The following is a 15,984-nucleotide window of genomic DNA, read 5'->3' as shown; positions in this document are numbered from 1 at the left end:
GCCATTGTTTCTGGTGAGAAATCTACACTGATTCAGTGGGTAATGTGTCATTTCTCTCTGGCTGCTTTCAAGATTTTTTCTTTGTCTCTAGTTTTCTAAAGTTCATTTATAGTGTTTCTTGGCATGGGTTTCTTTAGGTTTGTCCTGCTGAGGTTTTCTCAGCTTCTTGAATCTTGATGTAGGTTTATATCTTTTGCCAAATTTGGGAAATTCTAGCCATTATTTCTTCTAATACTTTATCCATCCCACTCTCTTTCACTTCTCATTCTGGGACTCTGATGACAGAAATGTTAGATCTTAGATCTTTTGTTATAGTTCCAAAGGTCTCTGAGGCTCTGTTGAATTTTTTTTCCAGTCTGTTTTCTCTCTGTTGTTCAGATTGGGTAATTTTGTTGTCTTTCTCAAAATTCACTGATGCTTTCTTCTGTCCTCTCCATTCTGCTATGGAGCCCATCCATTAAGTTTTTTGTTTCAATTATTGTATTTTGTGTTCTAAAATTTTCATTTGTTTCTATAATTTATATCTTCCATTTCTTTGTTTAGGGTTTCTTTTTTTCTTTTCATGTGTTTAGTTTGCCCATTGAATCAATTTTGTTATGACTACTTTAAAATTCTTAGATAATTCCAACATCTGTGTCATCTTGTTGTTGGTGTATATTGATTGTCTTTTCTCATTATCTTAGTATGATGAGTGATTTTCAGTTGTATCTAGAGCATTTTGGGTATTATGTTATGAGTCTCTGGGTATTACTTAGGTTATCTGTCTTAGCTGGCGTTTTCTGACACCATTCTGGGAGGGGAAGGGGGAGTGCCACCTCATTACTTCCAGGTGAGGATAGAAGTCCAGGCTCCTCCTTTGGCCTCTGTTGATACCCAGCAGGGAGGGGCTCCTCATTACTGCTGTGCAGAAGTAGGAGATGGATTCCCCATTAGGCCTCTACTGACACCACTCTGGCTGGTAGGGAGGGAGGTATCCTGTTACTGCTTTCCATGTAGCCTCCACTGACAACCCATCGTGGGTGCTCATTACTGCTGGAGGGTAGTGAAAGTCCTGGCTCTTCATTCAGTCTTTTCTGATACCACCCAAGTGTGTGTATATGTGTTTGAGTGTGGGTGTGTGTGTGTGGCCTTGTTACAGTTGGGCAGGGGTGGAAGTCTAGACTCCTTGCTTGGCTTTTACCAGTGGGGTCGGGATGGGACCATGGTTTTTTTCATGGTGTTTGGCTGGAATAGAGCAATTATTGTTTAAAAGTTTTCTGCATTGCTGGGTTGCCCCATCTTTAGTCTTTTGGCTAGAGAGAGCAGGCTTTTCTTGGGGCGTTTTGAGTGCTCCTGTTGGTGTTTCTAGGATGCTGGCTTCTCCAGTACCCAGTCTGGGATATATGAAGCAAAAAAGAAAATAAAGAGAACTCGTTGTGTCTTTCTTTGGGTCCCAAAGTCTCTTCTGTCTGCCTTCTTCTCTCCACCTTTCAGGGTCTTCTATATATTTGTTTAAAATGTAATGTCTGGGGGTTTTATTGTATTTATTAGGAAGAATAGGGAGAAGTGTGTCTACTCCATTTTGGTCTGTAACTGGAAGTCCTGATTTTGAACTCGAGAAAATTCATTTAGAATTTTGTCATCTGAAGACTCATAGTCTGATATTTCACTTTTATTTATTTATTTATTTTTATTTTTATTTTTTTATGTGTGTGAGGAGATCAGCCCCGTGCTAACATCTGCCAATCCTCCTCTTTTTTTGCTGAGGAAGACTGGCCCTGGGCTAACATCCATGCCCATCTTCCTCCACTTTATATGGGACTCTGCCACAGCATGGCTTGCCAAGCAGTGCGTCAGTGCGTGCCCAGGATCTGAACCGGCGAACCACGGGCCACCGCAGCAGAGTGCGCGCACTTAACCACTTGGGCCACCAGGCCGGCCCCTGATATTTCACTTTTATGATCAATTTCACCAACATTATTAGGGTTTAGAGTGATTCTACCTTTCTTTCTACGTTCATTTTCTGATTCATCTAATAATTGTGAAGTGTTTTTCTCTGTCAGTTTCCTTCTCTTTGCCATTATGGGTACAAGAAAGAAAAATCCTAAATTTTCAATTGTTTTCAGTGAAGTTTACAAAAGACTAGAAAGTTAGTGTATCCAGGTGAGTGGAATATTTACATTAATTGGAGGAAAAAGTCCTCAGTGATTCGAAACAAAGACAACAGAGACGATGGGCATGTTGCGGGGTGGATGGGGGAGCGTGAACAATAGGAAAGAAGAAAGAGGTGAGAGATGTGAAGTCTGTAGTTGAAAATAAAGTCTAGAAAGAAACAGAAAAATTTGAAAAGGATTTTGCAGAAGAATATTAGGAGAGAAAGGTGGAAAATAAGGAACAAGAGGAAAGTGAGGAGAAGGAAGAAGAAAGCATGAATTAGGTCATAAAAAGAATAACCAGATCTAGCTAGGGAGATACAATAAGAGGACACTACCTTTGTTGGTAGAGATAGTTCATAGTGTAAGATTGGTTGTCAGTATTCTGTTACTTATTTATTTATGTATTTATTTTGCTGAGGAAGATTGGCCCTGAGCTAACATCTGTGCCCATCTTCGTCTATTTTGTATGCGGGATGCTGCCACAGCAGGGCTTGATGAGTGGTGCGTATGTCCGTGCCCGGGATCCAAACCCATGAACCTCTGGCTGCCGAAGCAGAGTGTGCAAACTTAACCACTATGCCACCGGGCTGGCCCAGTATTCTGCTTTTTAAATAAAAATGATCCTAATGTAGAATAAAGTGCTCTGTCTTGAGGGGTTCTTCATAGGAAAATACATACTGGTATATCTTTTAGAATACAAAATGTTTTTTTTCTTTTGAGAATGAAGCAACACTTTTATGGAAAAATGTCTGCCAATAAGTTTAAGTACTTAAGGAAAATAGTTTATAACCATCTGATAATTTTTACTCCAAGCTCCTTATGACTTGTTGAGTTTCAAAAAATTAGATTTAATAAAATCATTGTCAATATTTTTTAAAAGTAAAGAACTGTTATAAACATATGGCATTATCTGAAGGTATGCAATTTATTGTTTTTTCTTCTCATTTCACTATGATAATGCAATTTGGGACTTTATGATAAGATTACTAAAAAGAGATTGCCCTGTCCTCAAGGGAAATGAAGGAAAATGATTGTAGCTATTTAGATTAAGAAAATATTTCTAAGAAAGTGTGTTATAGGGATATGCAGCATTTGATTATCTTAAGTATGTGCTTTAGAAGGTCAGTGGATAGATTTTAACTTATTAAACCTCCACCTGGAAGTTTGTTTTGAATGACATTGTTAATGATTATATTACTTAGGGGGCAACTTGCACATAGTGATTGTGTTCCAGAAAACTTTTCAACCATAGCATATCTGGTATTCACTAGTTAGGATCCTGTTTTGTAAGCATAGTGAAAACATCATGTAAGGGAATACATGGAATTATATTCTTTATTTTAATTTAAATAAAGTATATGATTCTATGCATCTATGAGCCCCATTTTCCCTTTTGAGTTTAGAAGGGTGCAGGTCTTTTCATAATCCATGCTTATATGGTAGATTCTGATTGGAATACTCCAAAAACAGAGAATGATCTTGTTAATTTTACGTAACTCTTGAAAGAGACCTTGGAAATAGGTGTCCACTGGATATTTCGAAACCTTTCTCTGCTCCAGGTGTAATCCTGAGGATTATGGCCCTAAACAGTTTAATGAACCCCTCCTGTCCCTGGATCCCTGAACGTGTAGGCCAGAGGAGAGGAGAAGGAGCTAGTAGAGCAGAACTACATACATTTCCAGGCTGCTAGAGTCTCAGCCTACTTTGAGGACCATATTGGCTACCTCACTGCTACTCAGTGAGTGGTCCAGCATCACTGTGGAACTTGTTAGAAATTCTTAGGCCCCATGTCAGACCTACTGAATCAGAATCTCTGGAGGTGGGGTCCAGAATCTGGTGTTTTAAGAAGCTCTTCCAGGTGGTTCTTATGTACGATAAAGTTAGAGAAACAATGAGATACCTAGTCTTGTTTGTAATTTTTAGCTATTCATTCTAATTAGAATTATCTGTTCAAATTCTTTCAACCTATTTCATTTTGACCCCTGCTCTCTTTGTCTTTTGGCTTTTCTAGGATTCACTTCTCCTAAACCACCTTCTAAATCCAGTTCTTTTATTTTTTCTTTAAGAGATTTGTAAGTGGGAAATTGCCTATAATTTCATCTAGGCCTTCTTCTTTCAATGTAAAAATGGTTATAGAAAAATGATGAATGTGAAATAAAATGTTTTTCAAGGGCAATAATTTCCTGAAAAGTCAAGCTTGTTGAATTTTGGAATCTATTACTGAGGGAGTTCCTCAGTCTTATTTTATAAAAAAATTTATTTGTGTGAAATAGTTCAGTGAAGTACTAAGGCATAGAGGGACGGACCAGATGGCCTATCGCTGTTCTCTCTAATGCCAGAATTGTATTGTTTAATAAACATTAAATTAAATTTAAAAGTGGGTTTAATTTTTGGTAATTTTAATTTCAACATAAAAAGCCAATTTTTAATGTTAGCTCATAGAATTCAGTAGTATTCCTCACATCTTGTTAGTAAGAAAGAAGGTACTGTTGTTGGAAAAATGAAGTTTTCTGTTCTTGTTTTTATGTGCTGCACATTGGGTGTTAGTTATTAGTGCCTTTTTGTTTGTGTTAATTTTTCATCTGTATTATTTACACATTTTAAAATTAAATTGTTGAGTCCAAAGCTGTTATTTAAATTGTTGAACTTTTTCACATGTTGAACCATAAAAATGATCAAATATCAGCAATTTCATATGGTTCAACCTAATATGTCTTTGAAAGCCTAAAGATACCCTTTTTACTGAAAACTGACTTGATTATTTGATTTGAAGGAATTAAAGTGGGTTCTTTGGAAATTTTGTATGTTTCATAATCTTAGGTTCATAGAACATGATTTGTACTTTCATTGTCTAATCTGGATATATAGTTTTCTACAATTAAAAAAAGTTAGATTCTAGCTCCAATGAAAAACAAAACAATAAACAAAACCAGGCACTTCCCAATAAGATGATAGTGTGAGAATTCCCTCACAGTTTTCTGCCATGTCCCCCACAGAAACTGAATGAAATGATTCAAAGAAGAGCAAAAATAAGACTTTTGCTGCTAATGTTAAAAATAGGAAATTGTCAAACATATATCACTAATTTGAAGGAGTATTTTGTCTATTATGTTAAAGTTTAAACTTCTGGGAGCTGATACACCACTCTCCTCAAGAGCAGTATAATACTATGGGAAATATAAATGGAGAAAATTCTGGAAGTCACTAGTAACCCTATGTTTGGGTAGATGATGGAGGATAGACTGCAAAGGAGGGCCTTGGGAAGATCATATGTAACTCCCTTCTACTTTGAAGAGACAACAGTGTTCTGTGGTATTCTTAGCAGGACTAGCTGAGGGCTTTACCACAGATAGTCTTTTTCACTGACTTGGCTTTTTAGATGGAGTAGGGACTTGCTCTGATGTCATGGAGAGATCTCTTTTAACACCGAAGAATGGAGTTAGAAACAAAGGACGATGTGAGAGGGATAGGAAATGACCCACTTTGAGCCCTTGCAGAGCTATGGGCTTTGAACTAAGAGCAGTAATAGCATCTGGGCCTGAAAGAAAATACTTATGACTTCGTCAGGCAGTCCAGTGGGATCTTTTCAAAAGCATAGCCAGTTCATCTCAAAGCAGAGGAGCATTTTGGAATTAGGGGTAAGGGTATTTCTCCATGGTACTGGTTACCGTCCCTACTTGGTGAAGCTGACCTCTGGGAAGGTGGTTTCAAAAAGTACCGAGAAAATGCATGTAGGGACAGAGACTGCCCTAGATCCATATCCCTCGCTACCACTCAAGAGCTGCTGAAAAACTGAACCTGTATCCATTCAATCCTCCTGCTTACTTTTTTATAAAGTTTCAAAAGAAGAAATGAGGAGTTAGCAGGATAGTATAAATCACTTCTCTGTACATTTCACCTATTGTGAACATTTTGCCTCTATCATCTTTCTGTCTGTAGATAGTTTCTTTTCAGAACCATTTGAGAGTAATTACAGAAATCATGTCTTTTTATCCCTAAATAATTTAATGTTTATTTCCTAAGAACAAGGAATTCTCTTACATTATCTCTACAATTATCAATACAAGTGTCAAATTTAGGAAATTTAACATTGGCACAATGTTATCTACTTTATAGTCTATATTCTGTATATTATTTTTTCCAGTAATGTTCTTTTTTGTGTGTGTGTGTGAGGAAGATCGGCCCTGAGCTAACATCCATGCCAATCCTCCTCTTTTTGCTGAGGAAGACTGGCCGTGAGCTAACATCTGTGCCCATCTTCCTCTACTTTATATGGGACGCCGCCACAGCATGGCCTGACAAGTGGTGCCTTGGTGTGCGCCCGGGATCTGAACCCGGACCGCCAGCAGCGGAGCATGCGCACTTAACTGCTACGCCACGGGGCTGGAGCCCGGTAATGTTCTTTATAGCATTTATGTTTTCTGGTCCAGGATCCAACCCAGGATTGTGCTTTGCATTTAGTTGTCGTATCTCCTTTAGTCCCTTAATCTGGGGCATTGCCTAAGGCTTTGTCTTTGATGACCTTGACATTTTTTTTACAGTACAAGCTTTTTGTTTTGTACATTGTCCATCAGTTTGGATGTATCTGATGTTTCCATGAGATTAGGTTCAGATTATGCATTTTTGGCAGGAATACCACAGAAATGAGGTGTGTCCTCTATGCATCACATCAGGAGGCACATGATGTCTATTCCATTATTGCTGATGAGAACTTTGATGACTTGATTAAGATGATATCTACCAGCTTTCTCCACGGTAAAATTAGCATTTTTCCCCTTGTAAATTAATAAGTACTTTGTGGGGAGATACTCTGAGATGATATACATAGCCTGTTCCTCAGCAAACTTTCACCTATTAGTTTTAGCATCCATTTTTGGTTCTTGCCTGAATTAGTTATTGCTATGATAGTTGCAAAACGGTGATTTTCCAACATTCATCATTCCTTCTACATTTATAAGTTGGCATTCCACTGTAGGAAACACTTTTCTCTCATCTGTTAATTTTTATTTATTGTTGATATGGACTCATGGATTTTTATTTTGTTCAATGGGTTATAATCCGTTACCATCAGTATTTGTTTTGGTACTTCACTTGTCCTGAATTCGGCCAGTGGGAGCCCCTCAAGTAGCTTCCTGTGCCCTTTTGACATGTCCTGTCCTTTTAAAAATAATGTTTTCTTACTTGACACAAGAATACTTGGGGTCATCTTTATTTCTCCAAAGAGTTCTAATTCTTTTTAGTGGCAGATGTTTAGAAACCCCTGTCTCGGCACTGTGTAAGCGTTAAGAGAAGGATTCTGACGTTGCTCACTTAAAAAGGGAAGAACTCAGAGGACAGTTCATTCATGCCAATTTTGGACACTGTCTGCTTGGCATAATTGTCCTTTGTCCACAGTATCTGGACCTGGAAGTCCACACTGTTTTAATTTCAGTAGCCTTATAGTATGTTCTGATCTCGGAACAAGTTTCCCATTATTAGTTCTAGATTTTGGAGGGCCCTTTAAAAACATTCTCTCTTCTAGATGAATTTTAGAATCACATATCAAAAGTCAACGTCCAAAAAAATGTCATTGTTATCTTGAAAGGTGTTGAATTGAATTTATTATTTAGCTTAGGATAGAATTTATTTTTTTACAAAATTGAGTCTTCCCACTTAGGATTGAGTTGACTTCATTTATTCTTCCATTATAGGCTTCAGAAATTTATTTATTCATCACATAAATCTTGTGTCTCTTGTTATAATTGTTATAGTTTTTGTTATAGTATAATTATTTATAGTTTTATGTTTGTGAATAGTGTCTTTTTAACATTTCTTTTATTGTGAATTTATATTTACAGAAAAGTGCCTAAACCATGAATGTATAGTAGTGAATTTGATTTAACCACCCAGGTCAATAAATAGAACCTTTGCTGGCACCTTGAAGCTCCCCGTTATGCCCTTTCCTAATCGCGGCCCTCTTTCTCCTTTCCTGCTTCCTAAAGCCAAACGAAGGGAAATACAGCTGCTTACATTATTCAGTATAGGGAAGCATGTCAGTTAAGCAGGAGAGACTTTTTTTTCCTGCCACAGAATTCTTAAGAGGTATTTACTGTGTGGGCCTTTATGTAACAGACAGGGAACAGTATAATTGACTGTTTTTAAGACTAGCTTTATGAAACATGCAGTTTTATTTTTCATAGGTCTGTTTCTTATTGAGTCTATCCTTGAATAAAGCAGATATGATAATATTAAATAAAAAATAGTCTTTCTAAGGTGTAGATGTCAAGTGTCAAGTGTAGATATCAAAATAGTAGCCTTAGCTTATCTAGCTTATCAGAAGTTGAAAACCATTGTTCTGATTTCTCTTAGTTTAATGAGGTGGTGGAAATTGCTCATTCTTCTCCCACAGCCTCAGCTGCCTTTCAGCACTGCTGAGCAAGATAAATGAATGGTTTCTCTTCTACCATCTCTTAGATTTTGGTGTCCAGTTCTGTCCTTGGGTCTCTTCTCACTGTGTGCTTTGTATCTGAGCTGTCTCATACTATTGTTTCACTGCCTACATTTATCCTTGTAAAAATACACTTTTATTTCTCAGACCAGGTTTTCCTGACCTGTGATTCATCTTACATTTACCTGATTGAGTTTTTAGGGATCAGGCATTTGATCAATGTCTGGCCTAGGAAAATCTTTGCAGAATGTGAAGTACAGTAGGAAACTTTTATCCTATGGAAATTAATGATTATGCTATAAAGTGTTATATTAATTATATTAATAGATATATTATCATCAGTTTCAATGCCTCATCTGTCTTCTTCATACAAATATGGTCTTTATAGCACCTTTTGAGAAATGATGTTAGTATTATGCTTGAAGTGTTAATTCTAAAAACTTTTGTCTTTTTCTCCCCATCTTTAAATTTTTGAAGTGCTAAGTAGAAATTGCTCACATTCTTACAGATATTAAGAGCACTAAGTTAGTGATGGCTTTGTTATATAATTAGCCAGGGCTCTTGTTTATTTTTACTCCTGTATCAGTGAATACATAAATGAATATCTGTTTCTGAAAAACAAAATGACTTTAAAATTTCTAATCTTACAGTTCTGTTTTGATTATGTTGTTTGGTGTTTTTTGTTTTAGAAATATACTAATAACTTTTGATTTTGTTTCTAGAAAAACTGATTGCTTATCAACGAGAATTTCTTGCTTTGAAAGAACGTCTTCGAATAGCTGAACATAGAATCTCACAGCGCTCTTCTGAATTAAATGCCATTGTACAGCAGTTCAGGCGTGTAGGAGCAGAAACAAATGGAAGTAAGGATGCAGTGAGTAAATTTTCAGGTACAAAGTATATTTTTGGTTTTATAAAGATTATATTTTCAAAGGGTTATGTGAAACATTTTATTTGAAAGTTGTAGAGAGTAGCTTATCAACCAGCATTTGTTACCCTTTTGAAAAAGAAAAATCTCCAAACAAAACTTTCTATTATGGTAAATTATAAAACAATTTTATTAACTGCTAAATTTGATTTAAAGAGAGTAATCATAAGTTCAATTTCAATTGTATAAATTTCCTTGAGAATAGTGAAGAACTGACATCTTTTAAAAAACATTCAAAATGAGATTAAAATTTAACTTTGTGTTTATATGTTTATGTTCTAACTTGTGTGGACTTCAGATGGACTCTGGAGATTCTCTGAGCTATTTGAAGCAATTTAGTGCTCTTAAATCTGACTTGTAAGAAAAGAAATACATAGTTTTGTAACGGGTACTTTTGAGGATGTCTGACCTGTTCCTTCGCTGAGAACTTCTGGTCAGAGTCAGATGAATGCCAATCATCTTCTCTCTGTTTCTGTGCTATTCTTATTCTAATAATTAAATTGATATATGTATATAATCATTTGCCTTCAGATTGTCATAGTCTTTCATGATTAATATACATTTTCATTTAGCATCCCCTGTTCTAATCCTTTACCATTAATTCCTCTCATCTTGAGATTCACTACTTTATGTTATTTTTAAAGTTTCACGTTCCTTGCTTCCCTTGCTGATTATAAAATTTGTACTACGGCACATTAACATTTAAAATTATAGAATGGTATAGATAATAAAAAAATAAATCACCCATAAGTCTGCTGCCAGGTGATTTCTATTAACATTTTTTGTTTCCTTCTAGTCTTTTTTCCATGCATATTTTCCTTTAAAATTGTGATTGTCTGTTATAGCCTTAGTTTTACTCTTGGAATTATACTATTAGCATTTTACTATGTCATTGAATGTTTTTTAAAAATACTATTTTTAATGACTGTATGTCAGCTAATCATATGCCATAATATATTAAATATTTTTCTACAATTAGGCAAATAGGATTTTTCTGGGTTGTTTTTTCCCCCAATTTTTAACTCTGTGAAGAACATCTTTGTATATAAATCAGTTACATTTCTGTTAGTCCTTAAGTTATTTTCATTAGATTATGACTTTCTTAAAAACAAGGATCTATGTTTTGATGATTGTTGATTTCCAAACACATGGCACAGTGGCTGGAACAAAATAGATAATCAGTAAATATTTATTGAATGCATAAAAGTTAAATTCCTGAAAGAGGAATTACTGAGTAATAGGACAGAAATGTTTTAGGGTTTTTGATGCTGTTCTGAATAGCTGAAACGTTTATCACATCATCACCAAAATTTAATATTATTGTTTAGTCTGCTAAATTGATAGGTGGAAATGAGTGTCTTATAACTTCTTTATATTTCTTTATTCATGAGATAAACTTTAATGTCATGTATGACAGTCATTTGCATTTCTTTTGTGATTTTTTGGGTCTTGTCATTTTTAATGGAGTTTTCATATTGTTCTGTATGAAATTGTTATTGAGGCTGCAAGTTCTTACTACTAACTTTCTTATTTAAAAGATTAAGTTCTAGTTTAATGGAATTTTAAAACAATATTGCTTTTTTACCGAATTTTTATTTCATATTAAAAGATTCATTGGTTCCTCTAATAAAAACTGAAGAACTATTTGAAAGTTATGATCTGTACTGAACATTCTCAACTTGTGCTGTTTAAATTATTGTACTTGAATTACAAAAAAAAAATCTTCCATGTGAAATTTTGGTAAAATGTAATAGCATAAAAAAGTCAAAGTTATTGGTGGTCAATGTACTTATTATTATTACATTTTCATAAATGGATAGCATGTTTAGAGTCTATTCCGTAGGGCTTGAGTTCTGACACATTATAAAGGTGAGTAATTAGCATTCCACCTTCTCCTGGTACTTTGGCTGACCTTTTTATTTTTAGCTTCATTCAGACTGTTATTAACATAATGGCTCTGTGAGACTCGAGTTGCAAAAGTCTTTTTCATTTTAAATGGAAATCTCATTCACCAAAGTATGAAATTAGGAAAGAAAATTCTTCAGTTCTAGTTCTCATAAATTTTTACTGCTATATTTGTAAAATCAGTAACTTCTATAAGTAATATGTTCCTGTGGATTGATTACACTTCTGTGTTTCAGATAATACCCTAAAGCTATTAAAGGAGTTAACGAGCAAAAAATCTCTTCAAGTGCCAAGTATTTATCATCATTTGCCTCATTTGTTGCAAAATGAAGGAAGCCTTCAACCTGCTGTGCAGATTGGTAATGGAAGAAAAGGAGGTATGTTTATTTTGTTTCTTACTGTGGTTGTACTGTTGGTCTTAATTGTGTCTTGGAGTATTATGTTGACCATTGGAAGCTGGCAGATCTAAGAATAAAAATTCTTTGTGCATATTAACTTAGGACTCATTCTAAAGTCCACGTTGAAAGGAGTTGGACATTTTTCTCCGTAGACCAGAGTAATAGAGCTGAAAAGGATCATGAGACATCTAGTTCAGGTCCCATCTCCAGGCAAAAAAATGTTTAAACTTTTGTAATTTTTGTATTTTAAAAATATGGGAGGTAGAGGATGACTTTTTTTTCCCTCGTATCTTATTTCAACATTAATAGCTCTCATAGTCATGTCAAGAAAGTTTTTCTTATGTCTGCTCCCACTTTTTCTTATGGAGATATAAGTATAGAGTCACTGATGTTTAACCTTTCATGCAATAATAAAAATATTTTGGTTTGCTTTTTTTTTTCTAATATACCTAAAGGATAATTTAGCGTTTTTCCTCCTCTTGTTAGAGCCACCAGAGCCTCTTGAATTTCCTTGTGGTACTTATTTACCATTCTTTTATACTTTTTATTCCTCCATTTTGACTTTGTTAATCTTTTGTTTGTAGGTTTTAAAATATAGAGACCAAAATAGTATTTTGCTCCTCTGTAAGTCTTTAACAAATGACAAAATCATTACTTCATAGATATTGAAATTAATCTTTGTGTTAATGTTTTTGAAAACCTGATTTAGTCTGCTTTTAGTTCAGTAGGCTTCTTAGGTATTTTACTGTTTTTTTGGTCACATTTTTGTCATTATGTTATTTGATCTATAACTTTAGTCTTTTGCATTCATCTTTTTTTAGTTCTGCCATCTTTCTATTTTATGAATCATTTAAAATTATACACTCTCTTCCTAAGGAGGTAATAACTCTTGAATTATCGTGTTCAGACTAACTCATTCTTCCATTTCTTTATTGAATCAAGAAATATTTATTTATCCAGCAGGTGCTGGATGTACAAAGACTAACAAGATATGTAGCATACTTTAAATTATTTTCTTTAGGACATTGATCATTAATTATTTCAGAAGTTGATATTGTATCTCTCCCTTTAAAATTCACTATTTGGGTAAGATGCCTTAGCCATTTAGTGCATTTGTTGGTTTAAACTATATCTTCATTGATAAGAGTCAAATGAAAAGAAAGTAGAAGTAAAAAGTAGAAAAGTAGAAAAGAAAGTAGAAGTCATTTAAAACTTCCAAGGTCTCTCATAGGTTCTTTTATATTAGCCTGTTCTTATTTTATGAATGTGACATTCTCTTTCTTCTTTGAAGATACTTATTCCATCCCACTTGTTTATGACTTTATCCATCATAAATACAATAAAATCTTTGTCAACCACCTTTTCAGTAGTTAACGTTCTTATTAAGCTGACACTATTTTTGAAAGGCAGAAAAAGCAGATAACTTGGAAAAAAACCAAGAAAACCCTCAGATTTACATTAATAATCTTCCTTCCTAAATCCTTAGGCAATGGTCCTTAACATTTTTAGAGTCATAGAACCCTTTGAATATCCTAGGAAAGCTGTCAAGCTTCTACTTAGAAAAATGCACATAGAAAAAGTAATTTTGTATGTCATTTCTGCGATTTTGTGGAACCCTAATAACCTATCTAGGAACTTTATATTAAGAACATCTGTTTTTTAGGTCAGAGAAAACTACTGCTTGCTAAAAATTCTGCTCTTCAGCGGTCAGGCTGATTAATTAAGGAACAGCACTCAGATAGCTAAGCCTTCCTGAGGTTAAAAAGGAAGAACAGTGCTTGAGGTAGCTCTGACCCTCAAGAGAGGGGCTGGAATACTTACATCCAGAAGAAGAAACTGCCAGCCTACCTGACTCACACCTCATCCAGATCCTCCACAGAATTTACAGGGGCAGGCTGCAGTAAATAGACACAGCAACTATAGATGGGTAGAAGGGCATCTCATACAACTAGGGTTACCATATATTTAAGGAAATCATCATCTGAATAACTTAATACTCAAGAAAATTGAATTTGTAGAGAAAGCAGAATATAATTCAAAAATAAAACATAATTTATATATTTTTAGAGGGATGAGAGAGAACAGCTCCTAAGTGACTATTATAAAAGGATCAATTAGAAGTCTTTGTGTTTTTATTTCAATGATTATAGTTAAAATTTCTATATAGATGGATTGATAAGCAGAGCAGACAGCTGAAGATCAAATTAGTGATCAGAAAGACTTAGCTGTGTAGTTCTTCCAGAATGCAGCATAAAGGGCACAAAGAATTGGGGTAGACGAAAGTTTTAACATCTACCTAATAGGAGTTTCAGAAGGAGAGAACACAGGGAGTGATTGGAGGAAATAATCAAATAAATAATAAGAGAAAATTTCTTTGAGTTGAAGAAACACATAGGTCTTCAGATTAAGGGCCCACTCAGTGCTGAGCAGGAGCTCTGAGAAAAGACCCTGCACAGGTTACCTACCAAAATGGCATTACTGATTGGTAGAGGACAGCAGGTAATTCTTTAAGCATTTGCTGAAGTACAAAATCCATGAACACCTGCTATATGCCAGGCACTTTGTGCTTTCATACACAAAATTAGACATGGTTCCTAGTCTTGTGGAGCTGCAGTCTACTAAAGGTGAAAGCATTAGTCACATAATCAATTTTATAAATAATTGTACAGCTACAGCTTTTGTTAGTGATATAAAGGATGGTTTGAGAATGAATAAAAGGGACATTTGACTTAATTAAGAAGTTTAGGGAAGTCTTAAAAAAATACTTTTGACCTGAGATCAGTAGAATATATAGTTTACTGGTAAAGATGGGTGTATTAGTTTCCTATTGCTGCTATAACAAATTACCACAAACCCAGTGACTTAAAACAATACAGATTTATCATCTTATAGTTTTGGAGGTCAGAAGTCCTAACATCAGTATGTCGACAGGGGTGTGCCTTCTGGAAGCTCTAGGGGAGAGTCCGTTTCCCTGCCTTTTCCAGCTTCTAGAGGCCACCAACATTCTTCAGTTTGTGGCCTCTTCTTTCATCTTCAAAGCATAGCATCTTCAAATCTCTCTCTGACTCTCACCCTCTTACTTCCATTGTCACATCTCCTTCTCTCACTCTGACTTTCCTGCCTTCCTCTCATAAGGACCCTTGTGAGTACATTAGGCTTACCTGGGTAATCCAGGATCATCTTCCCATCTCAAGATCCTTAATCACATCTGAAAAGTCCCTTTTGCCATGGAAGGTAATATAATCATAAGTTCTAGGAACTAGGGCATGGACATCTTTGAGGGGTCACTATTGTGTCTACCACATGAGAGAAAAGAGTATTTCAGAAAATGAGACAAGCACCACAAAAGCCTTGTGATGGAAGGGAGGATGGAATGTTCTAGAAAATGAAAGAAGGCCACTGTAGTTGAAGTGTAGAGTGAGGGGACGCATGGTACGAGAAGAGGTTAGAGATGTGTTGGGGCAAGACAGTGCAGGGCCTTGCAGGGCATTTATAGGATTTGGGCTTTTATCCTAAACGCAGAAAGAGATAATGAAGGGTTTTAAGCAGGAATTATTAAGAATGACTTTATAAGGTTTAAAACTTGCAAAGACCACATTTGCTGCAATGGGAGGAATGATTGAGGATGTGAGAAGAGTAGATGTGAAAGGACCTGATAAGAGGATCTTGTAGTCATCCGCTTGAGAGAGGATGAGCTTGGGCTAGGTAGTGATAGTAGTAGAGATGGAAAGAAGATGGATTTGAGTTGTTTGGAATGTATGGGGACACATATGGGAGGACACAGTGATGGACTGTTTTGTGGACTGAGGTACACGGAGTGGTCAAGGATAAGTCCTAGGTTTCTGGATCATGTAACTGGATGGATGGTGGGTGCTATTCACTGAGATAGGAGAGAATAGAGAACGTTTTGCAGCATTAGTGTTCAGAGAAGGTCATAAAGTATATTTGGATATGTTAGGAGGTGATTTTGAGATATTATAGTGGAAGAGAGGCAGTTGGATACATAGATCTGGGAGTCAAAGGAGAGATCTGAGTTAGATTTAATTTTATGAGTCATCGTTTGTAAGTAACTGGTTGTTGAAGATACGGAGATGGATGAGGTCACCTTGGGCCTAGGACTGAGCCTTGAAGGTTCTCCAGCAGTTCATTTTCAAGAAAGAGAAAGAGGAACCCAAGGAAGACAGAGACAGA

The 15,984-nt window shown here is 35.5% G+C and overlaps 1 protein-coding gene across 4 annotated transcripts in view; it reads left to right on the top strand.

Annotated features, from left to right (window-relative positions):
* MGAT4A (alpha-1,3-mannosyl-glycoprotein 4-beta-N-acetylglucosaminyltransferase A) overlaps window positions 1-15,984 on the top strand; it is a 127,618-nt gene that overhangs the window by 48,552 nt on the left and 63,082 nt on the right. For 3 of the 4 annotated variants that reach the window (XM_087426197.1, XM_087426194.1, XM_087426196.1), the window contains 2 exons: window positions 9,285-9,452; window positions 11,632-11,772. In XM_087426197.1, coding sequence (XP_087282323.1) covers window positions 9,285-9,452; window positions 11,632-11,772 — 309 coding nt within the window. The remainder of the gene's footprint in view (window positions 1-9,284; window positions 9,453-11,631; window positions 11,773-15,984) is intronic. The other variant, XM_087426195.1, reaches the window with a different exon arrangement.

The sequence above is a fragment of the Ceratotherium simum genome, chromosome 40, assembly GCF_057802395.1.
Source record: "Ceratotherium simum simum isolate JZ-2026a chromosome 40, ASM5780239v1, whole genome shotgun sequence".
NCBI lineage: Eukaryota > Metazoa > Chordata > Mammalia > Perissodactyla > Rhinocerotidae > Ceratotherium > Ceratotherium simum.
The sequence above is the reverse complement of the archived record's forward strand: the minus strand, read 5'-3'. Positions and strand labels throughout refer to the sequence as shown.